Below are 12,530 nucleotides of genomic sequence, written 5' to 3'. Positions count from 1 at the left end.
GGCCTTCTTGGCCACCTGGGCCACTGCTGGCTCATGTTCAGCCACTGTCCTCCAGCTCCTCAGGTCCTTCTCCGCTGGGCAGCTTTCCAGCCACTCTTCCCCAAGCCTGGAGCGCTGTGTGGGGTTGTTGTGACCCAAGTGCAGGACCAGGCACTTGGCCTTTTTGAATCTCTTATGATTGACCTTGGCCCTTTGATCCAGGCTGTCCAGATCCCTCTATTTCCATACCATATGTCTACATCTTGGGTAGCTTTGCATACCACACATCTTATTCTTCTCTGGGTGGCTTCCCATACCACATGGCTCCATCTTCTCTAGGTGGCTTCCCATACCACCTGGCTTGCTCCTGTACATCCCTTTCCCCCCAGGGACTTTCAGTGGATCGGAGCAGTACTTGCACCTACTAAACACTCTTGCAGGCAACATGTTACATCCACCCCTTGGCTCATTTATAACACACCACAAAGTCAACCTCTGCCTCTGCTCCATCCCCTTGGTGCAGCAGAACAAGCAATCCCATCCCCTCAACAGCCACAGATTGACAGCTCTCCCTTTGCAGCCGAGCAGAGACAGATGGGAGGCAGGAGAACGTCAGCTTTGGAGCAGCGGGGCTGGCGGGGGAGTGCTGCTCTGAGCACTGCAAGCGTCAGCTCCCCCCTTGCCGCGCTTGAGTTTTGCATTGTCTGCACGCGTTGGCAGGCGTCTCCTCGCCGGTGCAGTTCGCGTGGTTGACGTGCCGGCGCAACTTGAGCAGAAAGCTGGGTTAACTCGCGATACGAGGGAATTTTTAATAGCAACTTCTCATGGACTTTAGCAGGCGACTTAGCAGGGCTTCAAGATGCTACTTCTTAAGAAAAGACAGGCGCGCTAATTCATTGTAAAGCTAATTAAGTCAGATCGTTAAAACTGTGTTGCAATGTATTTTATGCCTGCAGGAGGAAAAGGAAGGCTGTGACAGGGCTGAATTAAAGTTGAAGGGGGGAGCTATCAGCGGCTCGATGTCTGTATGGAGATCCATCACAAGTGGTGTCCCTCAAGGGTCCATACTGGGACCAGTGCTGTTTAATATTGTCGTTGATGATATCAACAGTGAGATTGAGTGCACCTTCAGCAAGTCTGCAGATGTCACCAAGCTGAGTGGTGCTGTTGTCACACCAGAAGGATGGGGTGTCAGCCAGAGGGATTTGGAAAAGATGGAGAATTGGGCCTGTGTGAACTTCATGAGGTTCAACGAGGCCAAGTGCAAAGTCCTGCTCCTGGGTTGGGGCAATCCACGGTTCCAATACCAGATGGGAAAGGATGTGATTATGAGCAGCCCTGGGGAGAAGGTCTTGGGGTGCTGATTGAAGAGGAGCTCAACGTGAGCTGGCAATGTGTGCTCACAGCCCAGAAAGCCAAACCTTGTCCTGGGCTGCATCCAAAGAAGTGTGTCCAGCAGGGCCAGGGAGGGGATTCTGACCCTCTACGCAACTCTGGTGAGACCCCATCTAGAGTCCTGTGTCCAGATCTGGAATCCCCATCATAAGAGGGACATGGAACTGTTGGAATGGGTCCAGAGGAAGCCATGAAGATGATCTGAGGGCTGGAGCACCTCTGCTATGAGGACAGGCTGAGAGAGTGGGGGTTGTTCAGCCTGGAGTAGAGAAGGCTGCAGGGAGACCTTAGCCTTCCTGGAGGGGCTCCAGGAAAGCTGAGGAGGGACTTTCTACGAGGGCCTGTAGTGATGGGACGAGGGGGGATGGCTTTAAATTGGAAAGGGGAAGATTTAGATTAGACATTAGGAAGAAATTCTTCATACTGAGGGTGGTGAGGCCCTGGCTGTGCTTGCACAGAGAAGTGGTGGATGTCCCATCCCTGGAGGTGTTGAAGGCCAGGCTGGATGAGGCTTGGAGCGACCTGATGCAGCGGGAGGTGTCCCTGCCCATGGCAGTGGGGATGGGCTTTAAGGTCCCCTCCAACCTGAACTATTCCATGATTCTATGATCTCTGCGGAGTTGGCCATGCAGAAATGATAGAGTTTTTGAACGGATTAAATTCTTCAGATTTGAGAGAAAAGGGTTTTTTCTCCTTTTATTCCTTCCCCCAGCATGATGGAGATGTTCTACCTGCTTGATCTCAGTGTCAGCTCTCAAAAAGTCTCAGCTCCTTGTTCCTGTTCTCTCCTGTCAGTGTTCAGCTCTCATTAATTTCACATTCACTCAGCACCGTATAATTTCTCCTGACATTGTTCAGACAACCAGGCTTTTCTACTTAAGACATCTCAGCACCATTAAAGTTTAACTCTAAAAGGTGTGAAGAACAGAACGAAATACCCGTTTCCATTTGGTTTAGAGCCATCGAATTGAATCTTAGAATCATAGAATGGTTTGGATTGGAAGGGACCTTTACAGGTCATCCAGACCAACCCCCCTGCAGTGAGCAGGGACATCGTGAACCAGATCAGGTTGCTCAGAGCCCCATCCAACCTGACCTTGAATGTTTCCAGGGATAAGGGATCAACCACCTCTCTGGGCAACCTAGGCCAATGCCTCACTACCGTCAGTGTGAAAAAAATTCTTCCTAATATCTACTCTAAACTAATTTTCTTTTAGTTGAAAACCATTCCCCTTTGTCCTATTGCAACAGACTCTGCTAAAAAGTTTTTCCCCATCTTTCTTATCAGCCTCCTTTAAGTATTGAAAGCATGCAAGAAGGTCTCCTCAGAGTCTTCTCTTGCAAGGAGCAGTTTTTCTTAGCTCTGTGCTCTTTGCTGTTACACCAGGATTTTATCAGAAGCAGAGTACTAGGGTTTTCCATATAAATTTTGGCAAAGAACGTGATGTTTACTCATCAGAGCAGGGACCTGGATCTTAATCTGCACTCGTAGTGCCATCGTGTACTGACGATGCACGATGCCCGTTGCCTTGGGGCATGGACAGATGTGCTCTTGCAGGTCCATCTGGAGTTCTTCAAGAGAGAACCACTGGTTGATGAACCATCATGGTGTGTACAAGCAACATTAGTTGAAGCCTAACCCTGGTGGCTTTTAGGTTGCGAGCACTTACGTGGCTCGTAAGAGGATCTCAGCTCAGAAGATCTTGACAAGTTGAGGGAGGGGGTTCTGCTGCTCTACTCTGTTTGCGTGAGACCTCACATGGAGCCGTGTGTTCAGTTCTGGACTCGAGGTGGGGCCTCACCAGTGCTGAGTCCAGGGAATGATCCATGTTCCTCCTGGCCTTACCATGGCTGATTGAAGCCAGGGTGTTGTTGGCCTTCTTGGCCACCTGGGCCACTGCTGGCTCATGTTCAGCCAGAACATTAGCCAGTGTCCCAGCGTTCCCACCTGGTGCTGTGGCACATGGTTGGGAACGGGGCTTGTCACCCATTGACCATCGCAATAGGTGGTGTAGAGCAGGCAAGCACAGGGCTCTGAAGGAGCTGAGCTGGTGGCCAAAATCCAAGATCTACTCTTCTGTTCCTTTTACTGGTATTTTCAAGCTCTGAATCTCACAGGTTGTTTTTTTCCCACAGTTTTTGAAATTCTTAGATCAGATAATTTCCTTCCTCCTACTGGTATAAAACGTTACACAACCTAAGAGGTGCTGATTTCCATACAGCATTTTAGAGGAATCTGGTATTTGTGGAAGTGAAGAAGGAAGGACCCTAGGATGGATTTTGTGCATCTCTAGTGGAGTCCCCATCCCTGGAGGGGTTCAGAAACTGTGTGGTCGTGGCAGTTTTGGACATGGTTTGGTTGGCACAGTGGGATTGGGCTGATGGTTGAACTGGATGGGCTTAGAGATCTTTTCCAGCCCTAATAATTCCGTGATTCCATGATTTTTTTTTGCCTTTGAGCTGTTGAATTTCTAATAGAAAAGTCAAAACACAGAGCCTTTTGGGGCTTCTGTCGCAGGAAATGAGAAATGAGTGTTGCCCATAGAAACTTTGGGTGGAGGAAGAGCCCTTGGAGGGCAGGAGGCAGCATTTGGGTCCCAGCCATTGCACTCGAGACCATGGAGACCTCTCCATGGGGGCCTCTCCATGAGAGCTTCCTCAGGGAGCATAATGAGCTTCTTGCCACTCAAGGCAAAATGCAGTACATTACGAAGTTCTGCACTGGGCGAGTGGAAACAATTGTTCTGATTTTCTGTGTTCATGACATGTCTTGAAACCCCCCTGGTTTGAGTGTTTTATGTCCTGGTTTAGAAGACCCACAGGCAATGTGTTATTTTTCACATCGTCTTTTTCTTAAAACTGCTTTTTTTTTTTCATGGGAAAGAAAGGGTTTCAGCCACAAAGATTTTAAATGAGGAGCAGAATCGGACAGCCTGCATTATTTCAATTTAAAAGCACAGATCTAAGAGAGGGAGAGACAGGAGCACTTGCCGTGAGTGCTGTTGGGTGAAGCTTCAAGCAGTGGAGCTTGTGGAGCTGGCGTTGACTTCCCAAGACACAGCAGATGGACAGGAATACTGGACAACTTCCCATCTCCACCTTCTTCACTGCCATTTTCCTTCCCTTCCCACCTTCTGCTTTGGAGTGGATCTGGGATGTATTCCCCAAGCCACCAAGGCCCTTTCACTGGGTCCTGCCTTCATTCTGGTGGCACATCCTTGCTTGTTAAGTCTTTTGGAGCACAGGAGCTCTCCTGGCCATGGAGCTTTCTGTGTTTTGGCTAAAAAAGCCAACAAGTTAAGGCCTTTTGAGCACTTGTGTGTCTGTGGCTCTCATCCTGTATGGCCTCAGCATTGCACCAGGGAAGGTCGCCAGCTGTGGCTGCTAGAGGAGGTCACGATTCCTCTCCAACGCTAGTGCTTTCCCTACCTTGGGATGTTAAGTGCAAAGTCCTGCAGCTGGGTCAGGGCAATGCCAAGCACTGGGTAGACAGTGGATTGAGAACAGCTCTGAGAAGTGTAAGATGAGCTGGAAAAACCGAACTGTGTCCTAGGCTGCCTCCAAAGCAGTGGGACCAGCAGGGCCAGGGAGGGGATTCTGCCCCTCTGCTCTGCTCTGGGGAGAAAGCCAACCTGGAGCCCTGTATCCAGCTCTGGAGCCCTCAGCACTGGAAGGACATGGATCTGTTGGAGCGAGTCCAGAGGAGGCCATGGAGATGATGCAGGGGCTGGAGCACCTCCCATGCGAGCACAGGCTGAGAGAGTTGAGGTTGTTCAGCCTGGAGAAGAGAAGGCTGCAGGGAGACCTTCTTGCAGCCTCCCCGTGGTGAAAGGGGCTCCAGGAAAGTTGGGGAGGGGCTCTTGATCAGGGAGTGCAGGGATAGGACGAGGGGGAATGGTTTTCAGCTGAATTGAGGTGAGATCTTAGGCAGAAATGTTTTCCTGTGAGGGTGAGGAGGCCCTGGCCCAGGTTTCTGAGAGCAGTGGTGGCTGCCCCATCCCTGGAGGTGTTGAAGGCCAGGCTGGATGGAGTTTTGAGCGACATGATGCAGTGGGAGGTGTCCCTGCCCATGGCAGGGGGTTGGAACTGGATGAGCTTTAACGTCCCTTCCCACTCAAACCATGTCAGAAAATTGGGATGTAATTTGAGGAATACGTTTAAAATAGCTCCTCTCTCTGCTGCAAGGAAAACAACCCAGCTTTAATCACGTTAGCGGCAATTAGGTTCCAATGGGAGCCGTCGGCGTGCCTGGCTTTTTTTTGTACAATGGGGATTTATGATGCCCGAGGCTGCCAAAGCCCCCTCAGTAGCCTCAAACGGCAGCAGCGCCAGGGCTCGTGGCGTTCCTGTTGGTTTATTTTCATATGGATCTGTCTGTCCAGCTTTATAATGAGATTATGAGCTCGGGGAAGTGGGAATTTGCTTTGTGTTTGGCTGTGTCGAGCATAAGGTGTGTCTGTCCTACAACCGATGCTTACTGAGAGCATCAGATTTGTTTCTGGCTTAAATGGAAACTGGGATTAACGGGTTAAGGTACAAACCAGTAATTTGATTGTGATGTATTCCTGGGATGCTCAGGATGGAAAAGCTAAAGAGCTGGGATTGAAAAGCTAAAGAGCTGCATTTAAACACATGGACTTAAATGTTTAGCTGGGATGTGATGACACTTGGAAGGAGTTTTGCGTCACCAAAGGTGATCATCAGGTGGGCAGGAGTTTTAAGGGATCCATCTGCTCTAGGATCCTTGTGCTGCAAAGGTGGGAAGGAGAAGGACTCACGCACAAGGGAGATGGTGATGGTGGGAGATGGTGATGGTGATGTGGTTAATCCTGAATAACAGGCTCGGAGCTGGCAGGTGAAACCATTGCACTGAAGCAGGAGGATCCCACAGCCCAATTAAAGGATTAGAGCTGAAAGCCGGTGTATTGCCTCCAAATGCATCAATTTATTAAGAGAAGGAGGGAAAAAGTCGTTCCTCATGGTGTGGTAGCTGCCAGCTCCTGTGGGGTTGAGTGCATGGGAAGCTCTGCCATCCCTGGAAGGGATTTGGGTCTCTTCTTTGGGAAGGTGCTGCTCTTTCATGATGCAGCCATGTCGGAAAGAGGCATCGCTGCTTGGTTGTGTTCAGGTGGGATGAACTTTGGGGCCCTGAGCAACGTGACCCTGTGGGAGGTGTCTCTGCCCATAGCAGAGGGGCTGGATCTGGATGGGCTTTGAGGTCCCTTCCCACCCAAACCATTCTGTGATTCCGTGATCAATACCGGGACATGCAGAGCTTTAAGATCCCCTCCCACCAAAACCTTTCTATGATACGGAGGAGCAAAGCGAAACAGCCCTGAAACACCAGCGGCATCATGGCTCGCTTGCCCGTGATCGCTGGCTCTATCACATCCCACTTGCCACCCGCCTTTCGCTGCTGGATTCATCCTGAATTCCTTGGAGTAGCTGCGCGACGTGGCTGGCACCTTTTGGGGGAGTGTGAGATAAATAACAGGGCCCTCTCTCCAGGTTTTGTTGGATGTTTTTTTCCCAAAGGGATTATTCAGCATGAGAGTTTCTCGCAGGGCTGGGCTCTTCCTGCAGCATCGCTCGCTCCGTGTTGGATGCTCTCCTCCTGTCTCTAACTGCTGGCTGCCAGCTGACCAGCATACGGGATGCTCCCTGCACATCAGCAATCAGAGCCGCTTGCTTTTCTCCACCAGGTTTCTTTTGGCACAGTGCGTTCTCCGTGAATTCTTCCCAGCAGTTCTTTCCTAAAGTGTTTTCCGAGGAGTTCCAGATCAAACACTGAACTGGATAGAACGCTTCCTTTTCCAAATGTTGGCTTTGGATGGCTCTTTCTGCTGGCTTCTGCTTAAGATGGGTCTTTCCTTCCTGCTGTGATCTAATTAGTGCTTTTATTTTATAATAATTAATAAATAATTAGAAATTATGTTATATCTTCACGGGACTGAGGGATGAAATGAAAATACTGGAGTCTTGGTGCACATCATTCATTGCCTGTATGACAAGCAGTCAAGGTTTTGTTTGTTATTGGTAATAATTCAGTAGTAAAGTAGCATTTATTTTGGCTGAAATGCCCTTTTTCCTTCACTACAGAGAAAGCAGCTGATGATGAAGTCCAAAAGTCTGACATCTCGTCCAGCAGCCAAGGGGTGATTGAGAAGGAGTCTCTGGGACCTCTTCTTCTGGAGGTAGGTGATAAGGTGTTGGTGGTGATGCTGCCAGGATCCTGTTCCAGTCCAAAGCAAAGCAGTGCACCAAGAAAGTGAAATACAGACGAGGAGAGCAAGGGAGACAGAGCTGGGGTGCTCTGAGTCCAACTGCATCCCTGGCCTAAGTTGCCAGGGATGATTTTAGTCCTTTGGAAAATGAGTCTTAACTAGGCTTGTTGGAGCTTGGACTTGATAAAGTCAAAGCTGTTCTGGATGGCTTCTAAATATCTAGGGATGCCACCAAGAGGGACCTGGACAGGCTGGAGAGGTGGGGCTGTGGGAACCTCACGGAGTTCAACAAGGCCAAGTACAAGGTCCTCTACCTTGCTGATTTAGGCTCTTCCAAGCATGCATCAACTAAAATGCCTCATCCAGGCAGGATTTGGTTCTCCTGGAGTCTAATTCCTACCTTTCCTGCTCATCAACAGCAATTAGAACTGGCTATATCCTGGAGTGGGAGATGGTGCAGGGAGAGGAGAAACTCGTGATGCCCAAAAATTGGTACCCAGAGCATTGCCATCTCCTTCCCACGCCAGCAGTGAGCGACTCAGATGAAGGGCATCCAGACTTTATATCATGTAGTTTCTAAAAATCAGGTTTTGCTGTAGAGTAACATTAAATGCACGAAACAGAAAGCTTTTAAAAAAAGAGGTGGAAAAAAGAAAGAAAGAAATCTTTTGTCAAAAGGGTTCTGGTCGGCTGCAATTTTCTTTATTCCCAGCTGTTTCCAAGACAACCAGCCTTTGCACTTTGGAGCCCAAAACCAAATGCAGGCTGGATGATAAATCCCACCTGGATCCTTCTCCACAGGTTTCAGTAGGGCAGGGGAATAGGGAAGGGGCAGGGAGCTCGAGGGGGCAGTCGGTGGGCACCCAGCTTGCACATCTCCACTACAGCCCTCATTCCTTCCAACCCCCTGCCACGGGCAGGGACACCTCCCACTGCATCAGTTTGCTCCAAGCCCCATCTAGCCTGGCCTTGAACACCTCCAGGGATGGGGCAGCCACCACTTCTCTGGGCAACCTGGGCCAGTGCCTCCCCACCCTCACAGGAGAAGATTTCTTCCTAAGATCTCATCTCAATTTCCCCTCTTTCAGCTCCAAACCGTTCCCCCTCATCCTATCCCTGCACTCCCTGATCAAGAGCCCCTCCCCAGCTTTCCTGGAGGCCCCTTTTAATTACTGCAAGTCTGCTCTAAGGTCTCCCCGGATCCTTCTCTCCTCCAGACTGAACAAGCCCAACTCTCAGCATGTGAGAGAGCACCAGAAACAATGTTTGTAGTAGCTGAAAGCATTGCCTCCCCTGTACCACAGCAGCGCCTTCAAAACCCTGCTGGTTGCCTCGTTATAAAAAAACAGGGGCGCTCCCCATGTGTTGTGGTGGGCTCTGGGTTGTGCTTGTCCTCCTCCCTTCCATTGCAGGGCTAAATTTGCCACCTGCATCCTAAGTGCCTGAAAAAAAATCACCCTGTTATTGTGCAAATTGCAAAGGCTCCATCATTCTCAGGCTGTAATTAAGCAAATCGGGCATGTGCTTAATTTCAGCAGTTTGCCAAATGAGACCCTTCCTGACTGCTCTGGCCCTTGGAAGAGGGTTGTTCCTCCTCTGCTGGCACCATCCTCAGTGGCAGGAACGTCTTTAGCAGAGGAGGTTGCAGACCTGAATATGGATTGAAGCAAATTCAATCACTGCTGTGCACAGAGTGGGATGAAACCACAGTGCAAGAGGTGGAGGAAGGTTGCCCGTGGTCCTGGAGCATCCCAACCCACCCTGAGACCCACTGTCTGGGTTATTCCCCTTGCAGGCCTTGGATGGCTTCTTCTTCGTCGTGAACCGTGAAGGGAGGATTGTCTTCGTCTCCGAGAACGTGACCGGCTACCTGGGTTATAACCAGGAGGAGCTGATGAATACCAGTGTCTACAGCATCTTGCATGTCGGGGATCACGCCGAGTTTGTCAAGAACTTGTTGCCCAAGTCTCTAGGTAAGAAAACCCTTGAGCTGGGTTTGTTTTATTAGCAGGTGCTTGGAAAGTGCTGTCAAAAATGCTGTTGCTTAAACTGGGCTTATATTGGTTCTAATATATATTATTTATAGATATTATTGGGTTTTGTATTGTTTACTGTGAAATTTAATGTAACCAAGCCAGGTGATGACTCATAAACCTTCACCAAGTGAAAGGTTGAAGGTTTTTCATCCTACCAGTGAAAAAGTAACATCAAATTTTGGAATAAATAGCTGGCAGATGACAATATTTAAGTCATGGCTGCCCCATCCCTGGAGGTGTTCAAGGCCAAGTTCAATGGGCCTTCGAGCAACCTGATCCAGTGGGAGGTGTCCCTGCCCATGGCAGAGGGGTTGGAACTGGATGATCTTTAAGGTCACTTCCAACCCAAAACATTCTATGATTCTGTGATCTTCCCTGTGTCTTTTTCTGCTAAGGAAACTTCTGCATTCAATTTTGGTTTATGGGTGGAAAGAACCAACTCATCTGCCTGAAGCGAAGGACACACAGAGGAGCTTTAGAGAAGCGAGGAGGATTCTGAGGTGTTGATATGAGGGACTGAGCCCATTGGCTTATCTCAGTTAATTGAGGATATTCTCCCTGCTGGAGGAGGGTGTTCCCAGCTGGTTTCAGAGTCCAAGTATCCAGCATGGGGTTAGAGTATAAGAAGAGGTCACAGTGCAAGCAGTGAGCTCACGTTGGTCTCCTGCACCAGGAAGAAGAACAGTTGTGAGGGTGGGAGGAAGCATCATGAGGTGAAGGCACTTGCAGGGTGTGGGAAGCAACAGGAGTAGAAGGTTTTACTCGTTGACTGGAGACGAGCATCCTCTGGGTGGGCGAGACATCACCGATCCTTCATCCACTCCTACCTCTGATGAAATGCAAAAGGAAGATGAACCTTTCCCAAGCATTTTGACTTAAAAATAGTTTGTTTTTTTAAATTCACACTTGCCTTCCTTCTGGGTAAATATGATGATGTCTTAAAACCCCTAAATCCATGAGCGCTCATTGGATTGAGCCTAGGGAGGATCAAGCATCATCTTTGCCCTGTGGTTACCAAGTTTCAGGTTGTGTATTTTATCTTTCCTTGGGTTTTACCAGCCCCTCAGCTTTTCTTGTAGATCAGGTTGCATGAAAACTGATGGCAAATCACTTGGGTGTCCAGAGGAGGCCACAAAGTTGTGAATGGTTTAGAGGGAAAGCCTTATGAGGAACAGCTAAAGTCACTTGGTCTGTTCATCCTGGAGAGGAGGAGACTGCAGGGAGACCTCATTGTGGTCTACAGCTTCCTCACAAGAGGAGGAGAAGGAGCAGGCGCTGATCTCTAGTCTCTGGTGATCGATGATAGGACCTGTGGGAATGGCAGGAAGATGGGTCAGGGGAGGGTTAGGTTGGACGTCAGGAGCAGGTTCTTTCCCCAGAGGGTGGTGGAACACTGGAACAGCTCCCCAGGGAAGCAGTCATGGCACCAAGCCTTTCAATATTTGACCAATGCCCTCAGACCCATGGTGTGAATGTTGGGGTTGTCCCATGCAGGGTCAGGTGTTGGACTCAATGATCCTTTTGCGTCCCTTCCAACTCAGGACACTCTATGACTGTGATTCCATGAATACGGACATCCACATAGAGCATGTAGAGGGTTAGAAAAATCAGCCAACTGGTTCACAGGGGGCTTTGAGCAAAACCAGGTCATAGAAGAACATGAAAGGAGAAGATTTTCGCTGCTGCGGTACCAGGTCTCACTGCTGACTTCCCTCAGAAATGGCAAGGAAGGAAGGAAAAACTTCATTTCTGTCGAGATGCTCAGCTGGACTCGGTGGAGAATTTCCATGAGCATAACTTTGGGGGGACTTCAAGTACAATAGCAAAAGGCAGGGATCTTTCTAGGCTCTGGAACTGACTTGGAGACCCTGTGCCTCAGTTTCCATGCTCATAAGGTGGAGATGATGGGACCTACCAGCAGTGTTAGGAGCAGTTCATTAAAGTCAGTGTGATGACTTGTGATGACGTGTGGATCTCAGTCACAGGATCGTGGAATGGTTTGGGTTGGAAGGGACCTTGAAGCCCACCCAGTTCCAGTCCCCCTGCCATGGGCAGGGTCACCTCCCACTGGATCAGGTTGTTCAAAGCCTCATCCAGTGGGGGATGTAGGTGCTTGCAGGGCCTGGATGGGAGCATGGATCTTAGCATGGAGTCTTCAGCAGGTCCAGAGGATCCCTGAGGGCTGGTGGGGAGTGCTTGGCCCCCAGCTCTGCTCTCAGCTTTTGGATTTGGACACATGGACACTATGTTTCCTTCCCCCCATGCCAGCACTTTTCCTTTTGTCCCTGTATCTGAGGGGTCCTTGGGAGGTCAGGGGGGATGCGTTCATGACCCAGCTCATAACAACCCCTCTTCTCCTTCCTCTGTCCCTCAGTAAATGGGGTTCCTTGGCCTCAGGAAGCGACCAGGCGCAACAGCCATACCTTCAGCTGCAGGATGCTGATCCGGCCACCCGATGAGCCGGGCACGGAGAACCAGGAGGCTCGGCAGCGCTACGAGGTGATGCAGTGCTTCACTGTCTCCCAGCCCAAGTCCTTCAAAGAGGAAGGAGAAGGTAGGGGAGAGCACTCTCTGCTTCTAACCCTACAAGCGGCGTGGGAACAACAGTGCAGGTGGGAGGTGGTGCTAGATGGGGACAGGAGTGTGGGCAGGAGAACCAGGAAGGGGACAGCAGTGCAGGCAGGAGGAGGATGAGGATGGGGGTGGGTGTAGGCAGGAGGAGGACCAGGATAGGGATGAGCACGGGCAGGAGGAGGAGCAGGATAGGGACCACAGTGCAGGTCTGAAGTTTGCTGCTGGCTTCTTGCTCCCCGTTCACCTCCGAGCTGATGCCCTGCAACCTTGAATCTCTGGCCATCCGGAGCTGTCCCCAAGGCTGTATTCCTTAAGGAAACGA

The 12,530-nt window shown here is 50.0% G+C and overlaps 1 protein-coding gene across 6 annotated transcripts in view; it reads left to right on the top strand.

Annotated features, from left to right (window-relative positions):
• NCOA1 (nuclear receptor coactivator 1) overlaps positions 1-12,530 on the top strand; it is a 175,945-nt gene that overhangs the window by 131,362 nt on the left and 32,053 nt on the right. For all 6 annotated transcript variants that reach the window (XM_069850607.1, XM_069850603.1, XM_069850604.1 and 3 more), the window contains 3 exons: positions 7,474-7,568; positions 9,394-9,571; positions 12,009-12,188. In XM_069850607.1, the coding sequence (XP_069706708.1) occupies positions 7,474-7,568; positions 9,394-9,571; positions 12,009-12,188 (453 nt within the window). The remainder of the gene's footprint in view (positions 1-7,473; positions 7,569-9,393; positions 9,572-12,008; positions 12,189-12,530) is intronic.

This window comes from Phaenicophaeus curvirostris, chromosome 2 (genome assembly GCF_032191515.1).
Source record: "Phaenicophaeus curvirostris isolate KB17595 chromosome 2, BPBGC_Pcur_1.0, whole genome shotgun sequence".
Classification (NCBI taxonomy): domain Eukaryota; kingdom Metazoa; phylum Chordata; class Aves; order Cuculiformes; family Cuculidae; genus Phaenicophaeus; species Phaenicophaeus curvirostris.
The sequence above is the reverse complement of the archived record's forward strand: the minus strand, read 5'-3'. Positions and strand labels throughout refer to the sequence as shown.